Here is a 22,747-nt window from a genome sequence, read left to right as displayed (position 1 = left end):
AACAAAAGAAAGTTAAAAACTGAACTTGCATTCCTCTTGCCTTTCAAGCTTACAAAATTTAATAAAGGCATCTGACTTCCAGAATTTAAGGACTTGAATGACAAAATACTTTTGGTGGTATGGGCCTTGCAGTACTTTTTTTTACTGCTGCCATTAAATTAAATCATAGTATTTGTGAGTACAGTCTTGCCTGTTAAAAATTCTTATTATTTGCGAATTTCTGTTTATACTTGCAACATTGGTAACGTACTGAAAATCATTCCACATACATCTAGGTCTTTCCATGAACTTATTTGCTGCACATGATACACCTGATGACTGATCTGTGATGGGACCCACTGCTTTCTGGCCTAAAGCATGGATAACTAATTATCTGCACAGACTGGTGAAGGGCATTTCCTATTACAAGTGACTGAAATTACGGAGCAGGATATGTGATATCATATTTTATAATAATAACAGTGTACATGCACTAGTTGTCTTTTAGTTAAGTCTCAACCATGTCTCCTTTACCTCTGCCCTGCTTCAGAAACAAGGAGGTGGAGAAAATGAGAAACATATTTAGGAAGAAGTTTAAGATGATCTTTCATTTTCCAACTGGTGCTGAGCAAGACGCATTATCAGGTTTCTTGTCTTGTCTCTGAGTAGGCCCAGCAGGGGTACAGAGATCTCCAGGCGATCCATCTGCAAAGCTAGGAGGCTGTATTTTTGTTTTATTGCGGCTCTTTGCAGCTGAGAAATAGAACAGGATCTTCAGCCCTATGAGCTCAGGATCAAGCAAGAGACTGAGAGCCACGGCTTGCAGCAGTGTGGAGAATCTGCTGCTCCCACCGGAGATTGAGCCCTACGACAAATGCCGTGACAGATCAGCTCTAATCAGCAACAGCAAGGCTGGGCTGTAAAGAGGTGTCATTTGACTTGCTGAAGAAACAGTGCATTAAAATAATAATATGAATTCCTCAAATTCTGAAAATCAAATCAAACTGAATGGGCAGCACCATTCTCAGCTGAAGCAAGAAGACACATATGCCTATCAGGATATGTAAAAATTGTGTTTTTTCAATATCCATATCACTAGAGAAACAAACACCCCAATTTTTTATACACATGCTTAAACAGCATACCCTCATCTATCTCTAATGGGCTGATAAAATATCCTCTCTTGATAACTCTGAATTTCAAAGGAATTTGAATCTAAGAAATTAAACCTAAAGGCCTGTTGTATTTCTAAGTGGAATGTCTTATGCTGAATCACATATTTTCACTGCACAATCCGAAAGAAGGTCACCAGATGGCACTATTACACATTGTCATCCTGATTTCACTCTCTTAATATACACAAAAAGTTTTTAATTGTGGAAGAAGTGGTGTTATTATTACTGTAGCATTACATTTATTTGGGGCAGTGTGGTGAGTATCATCTCTGTTTTAATCTCTGCAGCCTTAACAAGTTCTTCCAGAGAAACTGTCCTCTGAGAACCAGATGTTCTTTTGCAGATTTAAATACAGACATAAAAAGAGGAAAGGTACGGACTGTTCTGTTATTTATGTATTTCTCTGCTCAAGGACTAGCATGTAATGGGAACACATCACAGCAGGAACGCACACACATTTGCCTATGCTGATTTTTCCTCCTTGGTAAGCAGAAGCCCTCTGCTGTCATTACACAGAGATTAAAAGCCCTAGGCATACTTTTAGTACACACTTTTCTCTATTGCACTAACAGCCAGCCAGCATATCCAAGGTGCATCTTGGACCCAATTAAAATGCATCTGCACACCTATCAGAAAAATACTGCACACAATGAAAGCTAACATTTGAACCTCTCTTGATTGTCCTCAGCTCATCTTTTAACAGTGCGAGCAGAAATATTAACCTTAACACTCGTAATTGCCACAACACGAACAAAATGCTCTGAACTCTTGATATGTGTATTTTACAACAGCAAACCACTGCTCGTTTCTGTGGCTACTAATTTGCGATTGCCTGATATGTGTGTCATGATTAGTTCTATAGCTTGTTAGAAGAGTAATTTAGAATAGTAATTTAGACTTGCTAATGCTTCAAGGCTGTAGGTGTTTTTTAGCTTTGTTCAGATACAGCTTTGTTGAAGGCTTATACAAGCTGCCTAACGGTTCCTTCCTGACTCACAGGACAAAGAAATAGACTCAGTAAATTACTATTTTGCTTTCACATATCCCATTCTACACTTTTTTTTTTGTTGTTAACTGTATCTTACATTTCAACAAACTCCTAAGTGGTGAAACAGGAAAAAAAACAGGTCATGAACTTCGGATGGAAATGGCCAACTGTTACAAGAAGTCCTGACCCACACATGGTTGACTGAAATTTTTCTGACAAAATGCAGTTACCTTTTCATAATCTTGAATGAGATTTATGTGATAGCAGGATTAATGAAAGGAGTTTACTTCACAACAAGTGTATTATTGGCATACATGCTGCACTGGCTAGCAACCTTGCTGAAGAAAAACACTGGCTAACACCAGAAGCGTGACTATTTCTGCTGATAAGGAGCCTAGCTTTTCAGTGCTGTATCTAATCTTACTGGTGATCTGAACAAAAATTTTTCTCCTATATTCCAGTTAGGGGAGTCCATGTTTCCCTGGACATTCAGTACCCCCGTGGAACTAACCAAAAGCAACAGAACAGTCACCACAGGCCTGGGGGAGCCCTGCCAGAAGTCCCCACACATAGTTCAATCACACAAGAAACATTTCTCCTGTATTTATTTTTAAGCTTTCATGCATGTTACAAGGAATAAATTCACCCAGCAGACAATACAGCAGCACCATATTTTGGAAGTAAACTGAAAAAGGCAGCCGCATTTTTCACAGGAAATGGGGCTGCATTTTATCAAAAGTAAAATTCATAAACACAGATACATTCCACAGTTGTTTCTGATCATACAAATTAGCAGTTCTGCTTGACACTCGGCTCATATTCATCCCACATATTTTCATGAACTTAAGTAAGCTTCTCATATCAGGAGCACTGCACACTATAATAACAGTTCAAGCCTAGAAAAACTGTATTTCTATCTAAGTTCTCCTTGACAGAGGGGTTAATATTGAGCAGTATAGCCCCTCTCCAATACAAAAAGTCGGAACGGTACAGGACATCATTATGAGTTAGAAAATCCTGCTTCCCTTTTCGGCAGTGTTTGATGCCAAACAACATCTAACGGTCAGCACTTTCTGCACAGAATATGCTGCAATTACATGAAGTCCTTCTAGCACTTTGAATCCATCCAAAACTCATTAAAACCAACAATGCTGATATCCATCTACTGTGAACAGAAAGCCAGTCCCGTGCAGCTGTTCAGCACTCTGCAGTGCCCAATCCCTGGTTGACATCTGGAGCTGAAAGAACAGATCCTTCTGCTCTTGATGTCAAGATGCACTTTGCTTTGTGGTCTTTCACAGGCTGTCAGAAAGCGTTTCTTGGCCCACACTTTGGGAAACAGTGATGCAACAATGTCAGTCCCTGACAGCACCTGACAAAGCTGACACATTAGAACAGAAATCCCAACATATTAGGAAATCAGGTAAGTAATGGCTCCTTGACCAGAACCTGATGGTTTTCTTTACTCTTCCCTTGCTGTAAGAAGCTTGGTGAACAAAACTGCAACCAGCATTGGCTCTAGAAGAGGTAAGGGAGCAGGGACTGAGGCTTGCCATTGGCCAATCTTCCACACCCCATCCTCTACACTTAGAAAGAAGGTACTCATGTCTCAAAGGGGTGGTCGGCAAAGGGAAGACAGTAAATTTTAGGTTTTCCATGGCAAATGGACACTGATATACATGGTACAAAATCAGAGGTTAACATGGAGTAACAGACACAATAATGAAGTGTGGCATCAAATCCTTATTGTAATGGAAGGGATTTTGTCTTTTAAAAAATACCCATTTCTCAATACAAATTTCCTACACTTATGCCTTATCCTTTTACCCTTATACTGATCTAACAGGATAATCGATACTTTGATGATTCATTCATGATGTCAAAAAAAGGTGACGGTCAGAACCACTGCAACAGGAAGAAAGAGATGATGCTTTACACGTCATGAGTGAAATGCCATCTGCCTTCTTGCTTCACACAGATGTTGTAACACTGATTTTTGATATTTCAATGGAATGACATCCAAGAACATTCAGGATTTGGGTTCTTTTTCACACACTGATTTTTGATATTTCAATGGAATGACATCCAAGAACATTCAGGGTTTGGGTTCTTTTTCACAAATGAGTAAGGCAGGCATAGGATTTTACAACTCTGAGGAGATCTGAGACATTGTGAAATAAATTACTTGCTGAAATTCAACAAACATGCCTGAAAGAGCCATGACTGCAAACTGATTTCCTTTTGTTAAGGACTGTATGTACACATCTCCTTACAGCAGGCTCTGTTCCCTCACTAAATTGTGAAATATTTGAAAATAACAATTACCATTTAATTGTGAAGAACAAACATCCAAAAACAGTTAAAAGCAGATGGAGCAAGAACAATGTAATCTGAATTTTCATAATTAACCACTCCTTTTTCCATTGGAAGCTGAAGTTGCTGAATCCTAACAAGGGTTTCCCTGTTATTTTAGGAGCTCTATGCAATTTAATTAATTTGTTGTAAATGTTCAGACATCTACATGGAAGGCTAGAAATTTGATCAATTAAAAAATGGATTAAGTAGTTAACCAATATTGTAATTCTCTGAAAGTTAAAATTATGCCTCATTTTATAAAAAAGATAATCCAGAAAAATCTGCTATGAATCATGTACGTTAACAGTGTCTGTGGCTGCAGTGCCAATAACTTTTCTATAAATAACAGTAAGACTCACTTAATAGCTTATTTGCCTCAAGTACCTGTTTGGAATCATATGTAGTATCTACATACTGACCTGAACAGAAAAGGAGCAAATTAAATGTTCACAGACTAGATTAACACTTAAATAAGCATTTTATTTTGCTTGGTGGCATAGAAAAACAGCAACTTTGAATTACCTCTGTTTCAAAGGTGACCTTGTGCTAAATGACATCAGGCTATCACCCTCACACAACCTGATGTAATTCCAGGTTTCAGAAAAGGCAGCACTGTGGTAATTATTCATGGTATTGCAATAAAAGCACAGGAGACAGATTTTCAGGTTTACCAACCTATTGCTGCAGGTGATAGCCCAGATTTTTGCCCAGTTCCAGGTCAGGAGAGGATTAAGCCTTACAGTAAAGATCGTATTGGTGGAGTATTGATTCACAGATAGTCAAACATGAGCCAGCTGTGCCCAGATGGCCAGGAAGGCCAGTGGCATCCTGGCCTGGATCTGCAATAGTGTGGCCAGCAGGACCAGGGCAGTGACCACCCCTCTGTACTCTGCACTTACAAGGCCACACCTCAAATCCTGTGTTCAGTTTTGGGCCTGTCACTCACTATGGGACAGACGCTGAGGTGCTGGAGCGTGTCCAGAGGAGGGCAACGCAGCTGGGGAAGGGTCTTGAGCACAAGTCCTGTGAGGAGCAGCTGAGGCAATTGGGGGTGCTCAGCCTGGAGAAAAAGAGGCTCAAGGATGACCTTACACTCACTCCAACAGCCTGAAACAAGGGTGTAGCCAGATGGGGGTCATTCTATTCTCCCAAATAACAAGGGATAGGCCAATAGGAAATGGCCTCAAGTTGCACCATGGTACTAAGAAAAATTTCTTCAATGAACAGGTGGTCAGACATTGGAACAGAATGCCCAGGAAAGTCTCCATCATCCCTGGAGATATTTGAAAGCCGTGTAGATGTGGTGCTTAGGGACATGGTTTAGTGATGGAGCTGACAATGTTAGGTTAACAGCTGGACTCAGTAATCTGAAGTGTTTTTTCCAACCTCAGTGAATCAATGACCTTATAAAAATGCCCATTTCTCTGTAGTGATTACAGAAGTAAACTGAGGAGGCTATATTCATAGGTCAGGCAGCACAGCTAAGCCAGCTGAATCTGGGGCCAAGAGCTGGGTTCTGCAATTGTCTACATCTTGAGCTTCTCATTGGTAATTTTGAATGTAGATAAACTAAATCTGAAAATTAGTCTTTGTATTTTTGCAGAGTACTTTTCCATAGGAAGAGCAGGTTATTCACAGAGAAAAGTTTTCTTTCACTTTATCACTCACAAAAATGTTCCTGTATCTGTACTTAATTAACAAAATAGCTAACAGATTTTCCTACATTTCAGAAAGGAATTAACTGACTTTTTCCATGCCCACAATTGCCCTCAAGAGATAGACCCCTTAAAAAAGATGAAAGCAGCAGTGGTTTCTAGTAGTGGTCTGGAAAAGACAGTATGATGCCCCCACACAATAATTACTTTGATGTTTATCAATAATCCAAAAACTAATCACATGACAGGGCAGATTATGCTGTGAAACACTGAGTGCCCTTTTCCAGTTTGAGTCCAAGGGCACCGAAAGCTGATAAAGCCTGTTCTGCTTGCTACAAGTCCAAAAGAAATTGCTTTCTTGTTTGCTAGGGGTGATTTAATATGGAAGGAGAGCAGCTCAGAGGCTTGGAATCATACAGTGGCACACAGAGATCAGAGAAGCAGCAAGATCATAATTCACCATGTCCTGACTTTCGGGCTTAATTTCACTTTCATCAAAATCAACAGGAAAACTTGACATCAACTTCAAAGCTACCTTTTATTCAGTTTAGTCCTTTCCCTCACAAAAGAAGAAAACAAAATAATTATTGAAATTACAAAAATCTGCACATATAGGGTTTATTCTAGTTCTATTTGACTTTTTCCCCTACTATTCCTCCTAATATTTTAAGGAAGGACATCACTGTTAATGATGGAAAGAATTCTTAAGCAGAAAATTTACTAACATTTAAAACTTTGTCAAAGAGGATACGCTTACCAAGATGCTTCAAAAACATCATGATGCAAAATGAGAGTCTCATGTACGCTGTCTGGTTTCTTTCCACCAAGCCTGACCACCTTTTTCTCAGATGCCACCATCTTCTTGCTTTTCCTCAAGACCATTTTGCCGTCAATATGTTGACCTTTCTTTTTTCTTGCATACAGCAATCCAGTCAAGCAAGTAGAAATAAAACTTTCCTACAGCACACTGTACAATGTTCTACATGGCTTGAAAGCCACAGGTTTCTAAGACAATTAAATGAAAGAGAGAGCCACATATTGACCCTTAAATCCAAAGCTAAGGCATGAGTTTGCAATTCAGTCCAGCCTGTTACTAAGCCTGTTGATGTTATTTGAAGATCAGAGTCTGTACTTCTTCACACATGTCTATGTACAAGATCATAAATCAAAATTCATTTCCCATGGCCCTAAAAAGAAGAGGCTGCATGCTTTTTTTTAATGATAAATATATATACACTATATTACATTCTAAATAGCCTTACTGTGTTGTTTGCAAGTAAAAAATGGACACAGGAAGTTATCCAAATAATTCAGTAAGTAATTTCAATACTAATATATCTGAAAATACTGGTTTTCAATATTAATATTTGCAAATAATTACTAATATATTTTCAAATGTATGCACTAATGTATTGTAAGATCATTAGGGAACGGGTGTGGGAACATTTCTATTCCTTTGCTTAAAAGCACTTACACTTAATAGGAAATTTTAAGTGAAGAAAGTAATAAATTCTCACCCCAGCTTACTGCACAGTTTCCTGTTTCTATCTCTGTAGAGGTACAGGATAGGGAATCACTAATGTGATACATTAGGTACAGTAAAATATGTCAGTAGCTCAATACCTCACGTCCTCGGCCTCGGGCAGGAATGACTTGTTTGTTGCTTGGAAGGAGTCCATACTTAAGAAGAAAACACAGACATTTTTCTCCGAATAACTAATCTGGAAAAATCCTATGAGGAATGTGCTGATCAAAAACTTTAACTATTTGAGTGAGTCTTATGGAAAAGGGTTACTAGGTAGAAGAGAGGTGAAATGGTGCAGGAAGCATGCAAATGACCATCCTAGAGAACTGTCCCGTTTCTCATTCACCTCTTGCGTGCCGCACACAGCACCTTTCAGACCGACAGAGCGCACACACGCACACACACAGGTGTGCCTACACACATGCACACACACGGGTGTGCCTACACACACGCACACACCAACGGGAAATGGTTCCGGTACACACTGACAATGAGACCATCAAAAGGTTACAAAATCACTTCATCATAATGTGCAGAGTATGATTCGGAGTGGCAGCAAGTAGTGATTTTATTTCAGAAATGGAACACAAAAAGCAATGGCAATATTCCTGTGCAGTGTAGTCCCAGGATCATTCTCTGAGTAAATTTTAAAGGAATTTTGTCATTGGTTTTGAAAGAAGACTCAGATATTCTGTCTGTGACTTCTAGCATTGCTGTGTCTCCTTCCAAAAAACTCATTCAGAACTTAACAGCTTTCCATGGTTTGCAATATAGAGAGGAAACACTAACCACTTCTTAATTCAAATTTTGCAGAGTATTTAATAGTATTTATATTACTGCAGCATTTAAAAATCCAGCCAAGACAAAGACCTCAAACAGAATACGCTTCTACCCAGAAACATTCTAAATGAAGAGAAAGTGTAGTAAATAGATACAATTAATATTAAGAATAAAGCAGAAAATAGGAATATTTAAATAAAAGTATGTGGAAACAAAATTAGCTGTAAGACAGCATGACACTTTCAAATTATTTCAGTTGACTTTAAAAATCCGCAAGTAACTAATAATATGAATTATTTCTAACTACTCCTGGACAAAGAAATTCTTGGAGTTCCAAAATTTGGGAGTTTTCCACTCAAATATTTGATTGCCATGAATTTTAGTTAAATGATAACTTTCTGATTGTGCCTGGTAGCAATAGAAGGACTTTAATTAGTAGTTTGATAAAAGCTTGCAGCACAAAAAAAAAACCCAACAAAATTAACATCTGATTAATCCCAAAAGTGGTGCTATCCTCTAATGTTACAAACCCTGCAAACTTCAATCTTCTCCCTTGGGCAAAAAGTCTATATAACTAGACAGGTCTCAAATGATGCCCTGAAGGTCACCAAACACAGGCTGTGACAGCAGACATGCCTTTTGCTTAGTGATCTATATCAGCTAGAGCTGTTTTACAGCAATGTGAGAGGGTGAAGAGTTTACACTACTTGGTTATGCAATAAATGTCACTGGTATTACTGCTGACTTCAGACTAGATTCACAGCATTAAGCAGTTAAGAGGTGATAAAGCAGGATTAATTCCTGAGGAAAAATTCTGATTAATTTGTCAACATAGTTTGTAGTACAAATTCCCTGCTATCTTTATTCTTCCTCATACAGGAAAACATTTTGCACCAATCTATTCTCTTAAGTGTAGGACTTTCTAGCTGTTTTAATATCATTGCACAGACACACCTTTAAGCCTGTTTTTGCACACTCACCTTGAAGAAAGTCATCCAACAGCACAGCTATTTATGGCTGTTCATGTAAATCACAATATGGATGACAATGGAATGGTAACGGAATAGTGCAAAACACAGTAACCTAGCAGTAATTGTTCTTTGAGCTGCCCTGATGAAATTGTACCTGTCAGGGACAGTAAAATCACGCCAAGTGAGTGAGTGGTTAAGGCCGGGCTGTAGTTACACTGCTAGATAAAGCCGCTTCAGAGACAACATGAGCTCTGAACCCTCCACCTGCTGTAAAAACAAATACATGATCAACACACTGAATTCTCATTGCTCTCCCCTGCCCTGAGGCCCACTTCTATTACCAGCAAGGCAGTGGCTGTTTTTCCAACACAGAACTTCTTTTCATTTCCTTTTTTCAGATCAGAACACAGGTAAATGAACAAACCACCAGTGACAGCAAATAACTACTGTATTTGCTCAAAGATACAGCTATTGCCTGCAAAACAACGAAATATGTGGTAATGTACTACAATGTATTTTCTGTCAGATGTAATTTGCTTGCCAAAAGTATGCCCTAAGGCTGCTCTAACTTAGGATTTTCAGCTTGCCTGTGACACTGACCTGCACTCTAACAATACAATTGCAAGAATTTCAAACACACAAATTTATGACAAAACCAAACTAAATACAAACCATCTGATCTGACTATTTTCCCCAGAAGCAAAACAGAGCATCAACAGTACTGTTTTGACTTAGGTCCTATAATACAAAAAGGTGCTGTCTTCTACCAGATATATCATTGACTGATACTAGCGAAGATATATTGCAAGATCATACAGGGAAGTAAGCTACTTTTTAAATTACTTCTTGGACATCTATGTTTAATAAATAATCAGCAACTCAATGACAGCTTGGGTGAGGATGATATGCTAACTGTACATACAATTGTATACATGACAAATCATATTCTTCTTATCAGATACTGTGAATGGAATTTATCTTTCTCCCATGATGAGTTACTGTGGAAAGAAACTGTGATTTCATACAGTTATCTAAGCACCTAGTCTAGGGAAGACCAGATTATCATCTCATTACTTGGCTAGGAAAATTAATAATAGTTAAAAAATATGTGCCTGTCTCAGAACAATACCATGTCAGGACCATTCTATAAGGCATTCTACTTGAGAGACCAAATCTCCAGCATTTTGAAATGCACAGCTAAGTATTATTAAGGTATTTGGTTTGTACTGATAACGGAAGATAGTGATTTTCAGGAGTACTTAATGAACGGTTTTGAATTTAAAGAAAAAAAAAACCAAACCACAAAACCAGTCCCCTTTCTTTTTCTAAGCCACCTATATCTCATGATGCATATCTGTGCATGATAGATTTATTACAATTACCTAGTATTTGGTCTATCTTGTCATTGTAGGTTCTAAAAAACTTGTCAGTGCCAAGAAATAATTTGAATCTCTAGTTTGTGCCAATAGCACACTTACTGCTGCACAGATTAATGGAAGCAGCAATTAAGTTAAACAATAAAAAGTGATGTTTAAATAAAAGCTGGCTGAAAAACAACAGAACCTGGCTGATCTAGGTTAAGGTGAAGGAAACAACATTTACTCTACAGAGTTACTAACATCACACTAGCCACTGCTTGCAGGTTAGACTAAACTTGGTACGTGTCTGGGGAGAAATAAGGAAGCCTTATTGTTTATATTGAAGTTTATTTTATAAGCAGTAACAGAGGCTGCTACATAGAATGTCTGAAGAGTTACAGGTTTTACAGCTGTTCATTTACACTCATCTCCAATACATCTTCCCATCTGTTCTATACACCATGTGTAAAACACTTTTAATATGCATTCATCCCACATAGATCTTTTCAAGAGAAGCATGGGCACATACCTTATTTTTAAGAATTTTCCTGACCTCCATTTCTATATCGTTTTTGTTGTAGGACTTTCTTTGGTGTGAACACGCTATCCATTACACAGTAAAAAATTCAAACTGGTTATAACCTTATTCCACAGCTACAAAAGCAAAATCCATGAATTCTTGGAGGAAAAAATCAGAGGAGAAAAGACACAATAGAGCCTGTTTTCTCATCTCTACAGCTGGCAGCGGAAAACTGACTCCTGCTAATAAAACCAACAAAACCCCAGATCATTAGCAGGAAAGAAGCACTTCATCAAACCTAATTTTTTGGCCTGTGGCCCTGGCAGTGCAGTGCTGGCTGCCTGGGGAGTGTCACCACTCAGAAAGGCCAAGGTCACCCTGAAGTCAGCAGCGCTCAGGGCATCACACACTCTAAATGTTGCACCCCCGACACTGCAACAAGCACTGCCCTAGGGCAGCTTCCATTACCCATATCACACCCCCACACTTTAAAATGTCTATTGTGGAGTGGTCACTACTGATTTTTAAAACAAGACCAGGAAAGTAGGGGAGTCAGCTGTGCCTTGCCGCTCAAAACTTTTACATGACGAGTGTGGCACCAACTTAAAATGGGCAGTGAATGTATGTAATTTGGCAGATATCTGTGTGTAATTTCATAACAGTTGAGCACTCTTATCCCCAAAATTTGAAGACGTTGTAAAAAGCCCTTAGATTTTGTTAAATATTTATCTGAGAGGTAAATCTGGAGAACTATCTTGGGGGAAAAGGCAGAGGAATATGGGTTGGATTGAAAAGCAGTACCACGCTGCTGCAGCTGGGTCTGCCATTTCTGAACAATCCTCTAAGCAAAAAAATTATTTCTGAACCTCTTTTCTGTTTTAAAGTAAAGCTCCTTCAGAGATTGAGCACCCCAAAGCTGGCAGGTATTTTGAGGTCTGGTATACTGATTTGGGTCTTGAAATTCCACCTACAGTCTCCCGTAGCTCTCACATTCTGTGCAGGATCTGGACCAAAGTACCCAAAACTGAGATGACAGAAGGAAAAACATTTATAAAATCCCCAGACTTTCCTCTCTTTGTACAGCTTCTTGAACAACAAATTTAACCGTGTCTGGAGTTCTGCTGAAATACAGCATGGTGAACATTTGCCAACACAGCTGGTTTTGTTCAGCCCCTAAGATGTATCATTTGACTTCTTTTTAATTTTTTATTTTTAAAGGTATTGATGGATATTTTGTCCCCTTGCTATTAATTAATGGTGGGACAGTTGTAGACTTCCATTTCCCATCATAATTAACAAGGGCTTCATCTTAGTGGATGGCCATGATTTAAGAGCATTTAATCTACACTATGTTTGCATGCTGTCATTTTTTGCTCGTTACCAGAGTATATAAATAAGAAACCAAGGGACTCCAGTGGTGAAAACTATAATCATAGCTTTGAAGTCAATAAATTACTGAGAAGTACTAAAAGAAACTGAAATAGTATCAATTTCACTGTACTAATGGTTCCATATATAAAGTATCAGCCTTTGGTTATGTCAGTTAATAGTCCCAAATTGAAACAACAATGCTAAAAACTCAAGGCAAATTAACTCATAGTTACTGCTACTAGAGAAACATTAAATTAACACAGAAGTAACTGAAAGTTTTTGAGAGAATAAAATCAGATAAAACAACACAAAACCAAACATTTATCTAAACAAAAGATGGTTCAATGTCAGTGCTGAGGCTTATATTTCAAACACCTACTTTAAACAATGCAGCTATCTTGCTGAGATAGATACTCAAGATCCACATACTCATAGCTCTATATTCACATACATGCTTGCACAAGCAGACCAACTGAGAAACGTCTGTAGAATAAAAGTCAAATCTTCCTAAGAACTGTAAAACACTATGAACTATGAAAACTACCAAAATAATATCTTTTCTTGGTAGCAAGAAAAGAAAGGTTATTTTATAGATAGAGCTACATTTACTGGGTCTGTGGATTCAAAATTAAGAAGCCCTGAAAAAGATCTGTTCTGGAGTTTCAGTTTTTCCTGTACACATGCAGGTAATTTGTGTTTTACCTTGAACACAGATCAGATATTACAACAGAGAATGTGCATGTGCAGTGCTAATACAGCCACAAAGCAGAGAAGTACCTAAAATACTGTTAATTTCCTTTAGGATGCAAATGCTTCCATTAACTACACCGTGGCAACACTTGACATCAATGTGGATCTTAAAATACCACACGCAAGCTATTCAAGTTTCTTAAGGCAACAAAATTGGCAAGAAAATAATAGCTATGCCGTGTTGGTAAAAATAGCTCATTTTCCAAATGCAGTTCTCTGTAAATGTAGAAAAACTGCAACTGTCTTGTATATACCATAAGCTATTTATCTAAAATGGTACTGTCAGTGAAACAGATGTCATTGCACAATATCCCTGTGCCACCCACATTCTGTTCTCCTAGTTGCCAAACAGAACTGTTTTGAATTATTTACTGAACGATCAGATTCAAGCATTCCTGCAATGATCTCCATGCGACACTAAAGAAAAAAAGTACTTAAAAACTGGTTTCACGTGATGTTTTAACGTGACTTAATACATTCAACATATCTTCACCAACACAGACTATGAAGAATAGACTGAAATCTTAGCAGAAAGTGAAAAAAAAGTCTCATTTTTAAGAACTTTGTGCATCAGCTTTTTCTATTTTCCTCTTCCTATTATACTCAATTTCAGGCTTATGTTTTTAAATACCTTCATTCAGCTGAGGAAGACGCCAAATTAATACCAAAGTCTCCACCTCAGTCCTAAAAATCATCTGTTCTTTGCAGGATAGCTACATAAAACCTAAAAATCTCCACCTCAGTCCTAAAAATCATCTGTTCTTTGCAGGATAGCTACATAAAACCTAAAAATCATGCCACAGAGTAAGATAGGTTGGAAGGGATTCTGGGGATATCCAGCAGTGGGATGGCACTTACTACTGTAGGGCCTGTTCAGGGCAGCTCGCAGGGCTCAATGTCACTTGTTAGGGACCCATCTTGATCTGCATATACCATATACCATCCTACACTGTAGAACTGAGCCATCTGGTTTTTATCTTGTCTTTTCATGTCTTTGCTGTCTTGCTTTTACATCTATCCTCCTTTTTTTTTTTTTCATCCTTTTCACAGTGATCTCTGGAGTTCATCAGTATCAGACTGCCATCAGGCTTCCTTGGGGGTGACAAGAGGCACAGAACTATCCACAGTTGAAACAGAACCTTACCAATGAACCCTATGAACTCTAAATGCAAAAAGCTTGTAGTCTGTTCTCATCAGTGTCACAAAATTGTTCCAAAAATTAAAGTTAGCAGATTTTCTCAACCTGGACACTTTAATAATCCAGACTGTGTATGCTTGAAAGCTTGTGAAAGAAAACAGTGAGCACAATGAAATTCGTATAGAGTACTCTGTCTGCATTCACATTTGTACAAGTAGCCAACACACTAAAAAAAATAAGATCAGAAGTTGAAATAGTCACAGTTTTCTAGTACAAAAAAATGTGCTTTAATGGGGATAGGAATCTAAAAGGCATCTACAGAGATACACATGTATTCCAGCAACCTGATGAATACACCTAGAGCAAATGAAAGCTAGACAGAAAAACAAGTTCATATCTAAAGCCTTTTCTCATGGGAAATACTGCCCTTGAGAAAGTAAAACCTTCTTCAACCTCTCAAGACAACTGAGAATAAAAGTACTGAAACTAACATTAAACCACATTTTAGTATCTCAAGAGCTTTCTCATCTGATCAGCTTTTTACTTTGGTACTCGTTTGCTAATAAGCCACCTAACCCTTCAACTATCCAGCTTTACGATGCCTTATTTAGACTTCTCAAATTTGTTGAGCTGCTTTCAGATTACAATAGTCTTAAAGATAAATACGATGCACAAGTTTTTTTAGCAGAATACTTGCCAGTTTGGCAGCAGCAAAATCAACAACAGATAGGCATAGGGAGTTTTGGTTAGAGGAAAGAGAATTTTCTCTACTCTCCTGAAATTAAAATATTTCAAGACACTTTAACACACCCAGTTCCAGATAGCTGCCTAGCAATTCTCTGCCTTAATGGGGAAAAAGAGAGTGAAAAAGTTTCCATCAGAAACAACTGAGGTTGCAAATTCTGTGTTTAGTATACTAATTTGATACATATGATTGTACATACACACTCTTGGTGAGTGGAAGCAATCTAGGCTAACAGCTAACACTGTAGAAATGAAATATTCTTTGCCACCAAATGCCAAGACTATCAGTGTTTAGGAAATAAACACCCATGTGCATTGCATTCACTACTGGGCACCAGACCTCAGACTATAAAAACATTTTATCCTTTGCTTTCGACATAACTTCAAGCTGAAAGTCCTAGGCATCTCTATCAGGCGTAGGACTACACGTAATAGTTTTTCTTTTTTCTTTTTTTTTTATTTAAAAAGCAAGAAAACCAATTACCTAATAATAGCCAATAAGTTAACAGAGAACTTCACTAAGACTTTATCCAACAAACATAATCCGTGACATCCTTGCTATAAAAAAATCAGTTCATTCATCCTGCTTAATGCTGTTCAACCTAAGAATAAAATAATTCATAATGACTTATCATTTCAAAGTGTCAGTGGAATATTCAAAAATATGTCTTTACAGCATGGCTCACAGAGGAAAAACATGGTCTGACACCTTCAGAAGCTATTTTCCCCAGGAAGCAGAAAATACGTATTAGCTAAATTGCAACAAAATTAGAGCATCTTTCTTCACCCCTCAATGATTTCTGAATACATTATTTTGTCATTTTCATTAAATTCAAGTTAATTCAGGAAAAATATTTTCATGAAATATATGATGCAAAGCTTGTGGTTTTAGGAAAAGTAGCCAATTTCTGATTTTTTTCACCCCCATCTGAAATCTGTGTACCTGTATTATAAACAAATGCTCAGTAACTAAAATGTTAAACAATAAATGAGTGGTCCTAAAGGTATCCTTTCAAAATCAAGTCCATCTAGAGTACTTAAAATATAAATAATGTTCAATATGGCTTGCAAGTGATTTATTCTTCTGTCCAGCTGAAAGTAATTGGACACTTTGATATATAGATATTCTCCCTCATGGTGTAGCCTGGACAGCACAAGCCAGTTGCTTTTCATATTGACAACTGCTTCATACCAGTTACAGATTTATATTTTCTGTCCGGTTTTGGACAAATTAAGGTTGCTTCATATACCACAGTCTTTCTAACATTACATATTTTTAGCACAAACTGTCAAAGAACTTATAATACACTGTGAAATCTCACATTATTTAGAAAGCAACTAATGCAGTTAAAGAAGCCCTTTGCTAATGAGGGCAAGTATTTTGTTCGTGTTGATCTTTCCTTTCATTTACTTACAAAATCCGAATTATGCATTTTGAGAAAGATGAAGATGAGCATGCTGATTTTGGAAAAAGAAAAGAACAGAAAGGAAAGTAAGTACAAGTAAGTGTACAGCTGTTAAACGTGGCTAGAGACCAAAAGAAAAAAATGAGAGTTTTTTGAGTTTTAATTTTGGTGGCTTGTGGCTTGCCCTAAAACTGAATGTATCTGTCATGACTTTTAAAATATCCAGATCTGGTATGTCTCTCTCCTCCTGTTTATGTGCCTGTGCACTTATATTGGTGGATTGTGTGTCTTCTGAACCACTTCATACACCACTGCTAAACAAAAGAAACTAAACAGTGAGCAGCTAGGTCCCTGATAATTTGAATAATTACTGTATAATAAAACCTTATCAGATGAATATACCCGATGTCATATAAAACCAGATATTCCAGCCAACATACTGCTACATGCATAAGTATTTATCAGCTCAACTTCATAGGTCCCTTAAATATTGCTTGCTTTAAGAAGAAAGCTGTTTAAAAGATTATGTAATTGCTGAAGACCTACCAAGCCCTCTGTGCATAAATTTCATTATCTACTTGTGAACAAAAATTAGTTTGCATAGTTGCAAATAGCATATCCTTCTTAAACAGAGAACCTGTGACTTTTGCCATTGTGGTCCCTGTTTTCAAGAGGTTTTTTTCATGTAATTGCCACTAATTACAATAGGAAGTTCATGTTGCATTATCAGCATCAGTAGATGACAAACATGTATAAAGATACCTTTGTATACTGTTCTGAATTATTTGCACTTTCTCTGGGGAAAAAAGTGCATTAAAAGTCTTTAAAAAGCCAAATTTTTTCACAAGATCCTCCCCAGATATTGTTACTGCTTAATCCAAAGTCTTAGGGAAAAAATAGCAGCTATTGCTCAGACCTCATCAATGTGCCAAAATGCTGAGTAAAGGTTTATGTCTTTTTGCTGCATTTTCTTTCTTGCTTTCTATGTGATCAGGATCATTCTGGAGTTAAAAGCTATTGATTTACTAGAAGGCTACTTGTTTTTTTCATTTTCAGTAATATCAGTTTGGTTAAACAAAAAGACATTTGAGCAAAACATGGAACTTTTCTATATTGGTTACTGTACTATATTAGAATCCTTATGCTATAGAAGGACTCAGCACTTACAGGGACATTATTACATGTAATTCAACTAAAAATTGACCAACCTTTCCTTCAGCATCTGTTGTTACCTTCTCAACCTTGTTCCTGTTTAAAAATTTCTTCACCAATTCTTCTACTTGAACATTGAACTTCATGAAAGTCACATAGGAAAAATATGCTGTCAGGAGCGTTACGCTTTCCCACCACATTATGAAGTTATCCAGAAAAAATATGATTAGCAAGATCAAGTCAATGATGTAAAAGGACATATCTCGAAAGAGTGGCCACCAAGTAAGGTTCAAGATCTCTTTAGAAAATAAAGCACACATTCCAATAACGAATAGGATATTGAACACGGCAGATCCCACTATTGTTCCAATGCCAACGTTGCTGTGGGATATAAACACTCCTATCAAAGAAGTGAAGAGTTCTGGGGCTGACCCACCAGCAGCCATGAAGGTTGCCCCTGCCACATCATCAGAAATGGCCAGTTTTTCAGTGATGACAGTCAAGGAAGGAACAAAGAACTCATCACAGACTATGGCTAAGGCTATAAACATGTAAATCATTCCAATTATATGGAGGATCACTGCTCCCTGTCTTCTCTCCTCAAGAGAGAAAAGGTCCTTGGGGTACTCTCCCTTCGCATGATCATCTGTTTGATTGTCGTGCCCAGCTTCATATTTCATTGAAGCATGTGGATCTGGAGTGCCATTTTCATTCTGTTCTGTGAAATCCAAGAGAGTTCTTTGGTGCCCATGCACCAGCTTTTGGCTATCTAGGCTGTGGACCAGTGCTATGCTATGGGGTTCCATCTTGAAAAAGGCACTCATTGAAAGTGAGAAAGTACTAATGGCCACTACACTGACAAGGAGCCCTACAACTCGTATCAGTCTCAGTTTTTTCCTAACATTCTGGTGCCGCCTGCAACCAAACAGCGGTTCCTCCAAACACCACTCTGCCAAGACACCAGCAACAGTTTTTTTCTGAAGAGCCATTTTGTGTTCTGTGTGAGATGCTGAGGGAGTCAGATGGACTGTTTCTTCATAATTTTCTCCAGCTTTGAAGTTAGAAGTGCTTTAAGAGTCTTCCCAGAACTAAGTACTTTTACTCTTCGCAGGATGTATTTTCTTCATTCGTCTTAAAAGGACAAACATATTATTGATATTAGTGAAATAGGAAGTGATTAGAGACTTATAAAAGCATTTTACAGACTCAGTTACATTTAAAATTTGAAGCAGAATATGTAACATAAAGCCATGTCACATCCCACCAGACACAGCAATTATATGTTTGTTTAAGCAGTAACCCTGTGGATAACGATTTACCAATAATCATTTTATGCCTCTCATATGCCTCTGAGCCACTGCTCTCCTCAGTTGCTGACAAAAAAAAAAAAAATCCTAGTGGATGGTAAAAGCTCTCTCCAGATGTTGTACAAAAATGAAGAAACTATTATTTTAATGGATACACCAAAGATTATTACCTTCTGTAATTACTTTCCACTATGAACATGTAATGTCCAAATCCCAAATGCAGGAACAATAGTGTCAGAAAAAGCAATCAAAGTGCTAACAAGCATCTCATCAGACCTTTAGACAGCTGAGGCAGCATTAATTGAAATGTTATGCGTGCACAGAGCAACAGTCATTGATGTGTAAGCGGAACACTCTGCTGCTGGAACAGGATTGAAATGGGAGTTTCTTTAGCTTCTCTGTAGAATCAACTCCGTTTTACAGGGAGAACTTGGCTTGCTTCTGATCACACCTAGGACACTATCTTGGATGAGCCAAGACAAAAATTTTCAGCCGTCCCTTATTTTGTTTTATGACATGCATTAAGCAATAAGTTATTATAAGGATATTACTAAGAATACCTGTTCTTCTTAGTACCCATGTGGTACCTTTTAAAAATGTTCCTCTTACAGATACTTAAGAAAATAGTTTATATTTACCCAAGACTTGATCCTAAAACAAACGAAATGGTAAGGAATTATGCAAGAATGACTATTCATGTATGCCAGAGATGAGCGTTCTTGACTAACAGCACTTCTAACACAGGAAAAGACCTCTAGATAGTAACAGGTTACTTTGGTTAAGGAATTTGAAGAATATCTGTAATGCAGAAGGTCGTTACATATGTGTCTTGCACAGTAAGCTGCATTTTATATGAAACGAAAGATACTTTGTCAATAAAATTGATCATTAGTCTACTAATGATCATTACTGTTACTGCCCTAAAATACTTTGTTACATCTCTTATTCAAGTCATTTGTAGCGATTGCTGAATTCTAAACAATCTATCACTCAGCAGAATAATTGATTTTGTATTCTCAAATACAGGAATACAGCTGTTAATAATATTTAAAATGTAATAATTATTATTACATGCAGTTATTTCCCGAGAAGTTATTAAGTCATTCGCAGTTTCTCCTGATTTTTTCAAACAGTTTCCATACTAAGATGTCATAGAGGCATACTTCATCCGCAAGATACAGTACCACAGCAGAGATATTTATTTTCCACCTCTGAGTTAATACCCGACGGACAGCCACAAAAACATTTAGCAGGAAATACACCGGAACGACACCACCGCTGCCGTGCGCAGCCGGCGACGACGGGCCGGTGTCCGCGCTCCCTTGACCATTACGCGAACGGGATACAGGAGAAGCGCTCGTGCTGTCCCCTGCCCTGGCACTCGCACGGCAGAGCCCAGCCAGACCGCTCCCGACACGGAGGACCCCAGACCCCGATGGAGCGCAGCGCAGTCCCCCGCCGCCCCGCCTTCCTCCCCGTCCCCCCGCGGAGATGCCGCAGAGCCTCGCCTAACTCAGCCCAAGTTCGCACCGCTCCGCCGCGCTGCGCCCCACGCCGCACAAACTTTTTCCACCTCCGAAAGGGGAGCGGGTCCAGCCCCAAGCACGGAGAGCCGCGGAGTCACCGGCGGGGGGCTCGGGGCACCGGTCCCCCCTCGGCAGCCAGTACCGCCCATGGGGGCGGGAATCTGCGGATGGGAGTCCCCGCACCGCCGCAGCCCAACCCCCGCCCGCACTCCGCCGGCGCTCACCCGGAGCTGCGCTGCGCTGCGCACCGGCCCGCGGACGCTCGGCAGGGGCGCGGGAGCGAGCGGGATGGGGACAGGGACGGCGGCCCCCGCTCAGCCCCGCGCGGCACCGACTGCGGCGGGCGGCGGCAGCGGGATCCGCCCCGCAAAGGCGGGGCAGGCAGGGCCCCGCCCCCGCCCGCCGCGCTCCCACGGGAGTTGGGTCACCGGCCAAGCGACGGGGGCAAGGAATTTATTATTCTTTCTTTTCCCCTTCGTCCTGGGTTAGCTGGCGCGGTTTAAGCGAGGTAAAATCCAGCGCTTCCTAGCAAAGGTAATAAGCCTCAAAGAGTGGGGTTATTTTAAAAAGGTGAGGCCTCCTGATCAAAATATCCTTTATGCCAAATGAAGGGAAATCGGGAAAGGAAAGAAAAGGACCTTTCATTTTGGTTTTGATTTTAGAGAAGATGATATATCCACGATTAAGTTACTCATCATGATTAATTTCTGCTGAACAGAAATTTCTTCAAACTACATTTCAAAGTTGCCACAGAGAACAATAAAGGTGCACTGAACACACAAGAAAACGTGAGAATTGCTTAGCCAGAAGAGTCCCCTACTATTCTGATCTTCTGCTTTTAACATTAGTATTTCCCCAATAAGCTGGGCTTCATTAAGTAATTGCTTCAAAATTCACGTACATTGAAACAGTTACAATGCAGCTCTTCCCTAGCTAATTTCCTGCGACATGTGCTGGAGATCAATTAGAGTACACAGGTGATGCTCTTTTGAAATACCAGTTGCACTCCTCCTCTATGCCATTGTTAGAAAAACCTTCATGGTAATCCATGGATAAACCAAAGTAATCCAGTGTAGGCGGGCCAACAGCCCAGAAAGACCCTGATGGGTTCAGGGCAGTTACAGAAGAACTTCATGTGGAAGTCCTTGAAAAATGCAGAGCCCAGACAAGAGCAAGGATATTCAGATGGGTTGGGTAGGACAGAGGTTGAGATCTGGGAAGAGTTTGGTAAACAGCTCAGTGACACTTCTCTGCTTTCAGTGAGATCCTTTGCACATCCTGAAAAACCCTACTGTAAGATGTGAACTCTCAGTCTCTTTGGGGTAAAGAATAACCTTTTACAATTTCCTTTTTCTACCTTCTTCATTTTGAACTCTGGGCTGTTTGGGTTGCCCTAGGCATTGATGGGAAACCTGTAAGTTCTAAAGGCTTAGGAGATGGCAAAACCAGATACACCAAAGTACAGCAGGCATCTTAGAAACTATGTGGCCATGAAAGAGATGTGAAAGGTTACAAAGATATTTCCAAAATTTCAATAGTTTCTAGTGAGAGCCATAGCTGAGTCACACACACACAAAGTGCTCTTTAAGGCCAGAGTCTGCATGTGCAGTGTACATTTATTTCATGTTACATATTGGGAGGTGGTCATTAGTGGCTGACAGTTGATAGAGGGGGCCTGTTGACTATCACAACTTGCGTTTGTTCAGTCTCAAGATGATGCAAGGAGACATGTGGAGATTGTTTTTAACTGTGCTTCGAGAGACTCCACATAGATAAGAATTAATTAAAATACAGATTTACTTCTGTATCCATGTATGCAAGTCTTAAATGAAGTAGCTACATCTTAAACATTCAACGTATGCCTCCTATACAGTGGTGACAGGGATTAAGGGTAGGCATGCTTATACAGTATCTTGTGCCTGCTGAATTGTTGACTTGCAGTCTGTGAGAAGTGGTCACTTGAAAAAATACCTAAAATGGTTTCACAGCTTCACATATGGCCCAGAGGCAGGCGGAGATATGTGCGTAGTACCCCGATTTCTATCAA

The 22,747-nt window shown here is 39.0% G+C and overlaps 1 protein-coding gene across 5 annotated transcripts in view; it reads right to left on the bottom strand.

Annotated features, from left to right (window-relative positions):
- Positions 1-21,044, bottom strand: part of SLC24A2 (solute carrier family 24 member 2) — a 114,977-nt gene extending 93,933 nt beyond the window's left edge. For 2 of the 5 annotated variants that reach the window (XM_042012796.1, XM_042012800.1), the window contains exons 1-2: positions 20,925-21,044; positions 17,924-18,998 (exon numbers count right to left, since the gene is read on the bottom strand). In XM_042012796.1, the coding sequence (XP_041868730.1) occupies positions 17,924-18,856 (933 nt within the window). In that variant the 5' untranslated portion in view covers positions 18,857-18,998; positions 20,925-21,044. Of the gene's footprint in view, positions 1-17,923; positions 18,999-20,687; positions 20,848-20,924 lie in introns of those variants that run through there. The other 3 variants (XM_042012798.1, XM_042012799.1, XM_042012797.1) reach the window with 3 other exon arrangements.
- Positions 21,045-22,747: the final 1,703 nt, after the last annotated feature.

This window comes from Corvus kubaryi, unplaced genomic scaffold, assembly GCF_017639235.1.
Source record: "Corvus kubaryi isolate FWS band 111438036 unplaced genomic scaffold, C.kubaryi_AGA036_p1.0 split1-37296, whole genome shotgun sequence".
Taxonomy (NCBI): Eukaryota; Metazoa; Chordata; class Aves; order Passeriformes; family Corvidae; genus Corvus; species Corvus kubaryi.
This window is presented reverse-complemented; position numbering and strand designations above follow the sequence as displayed.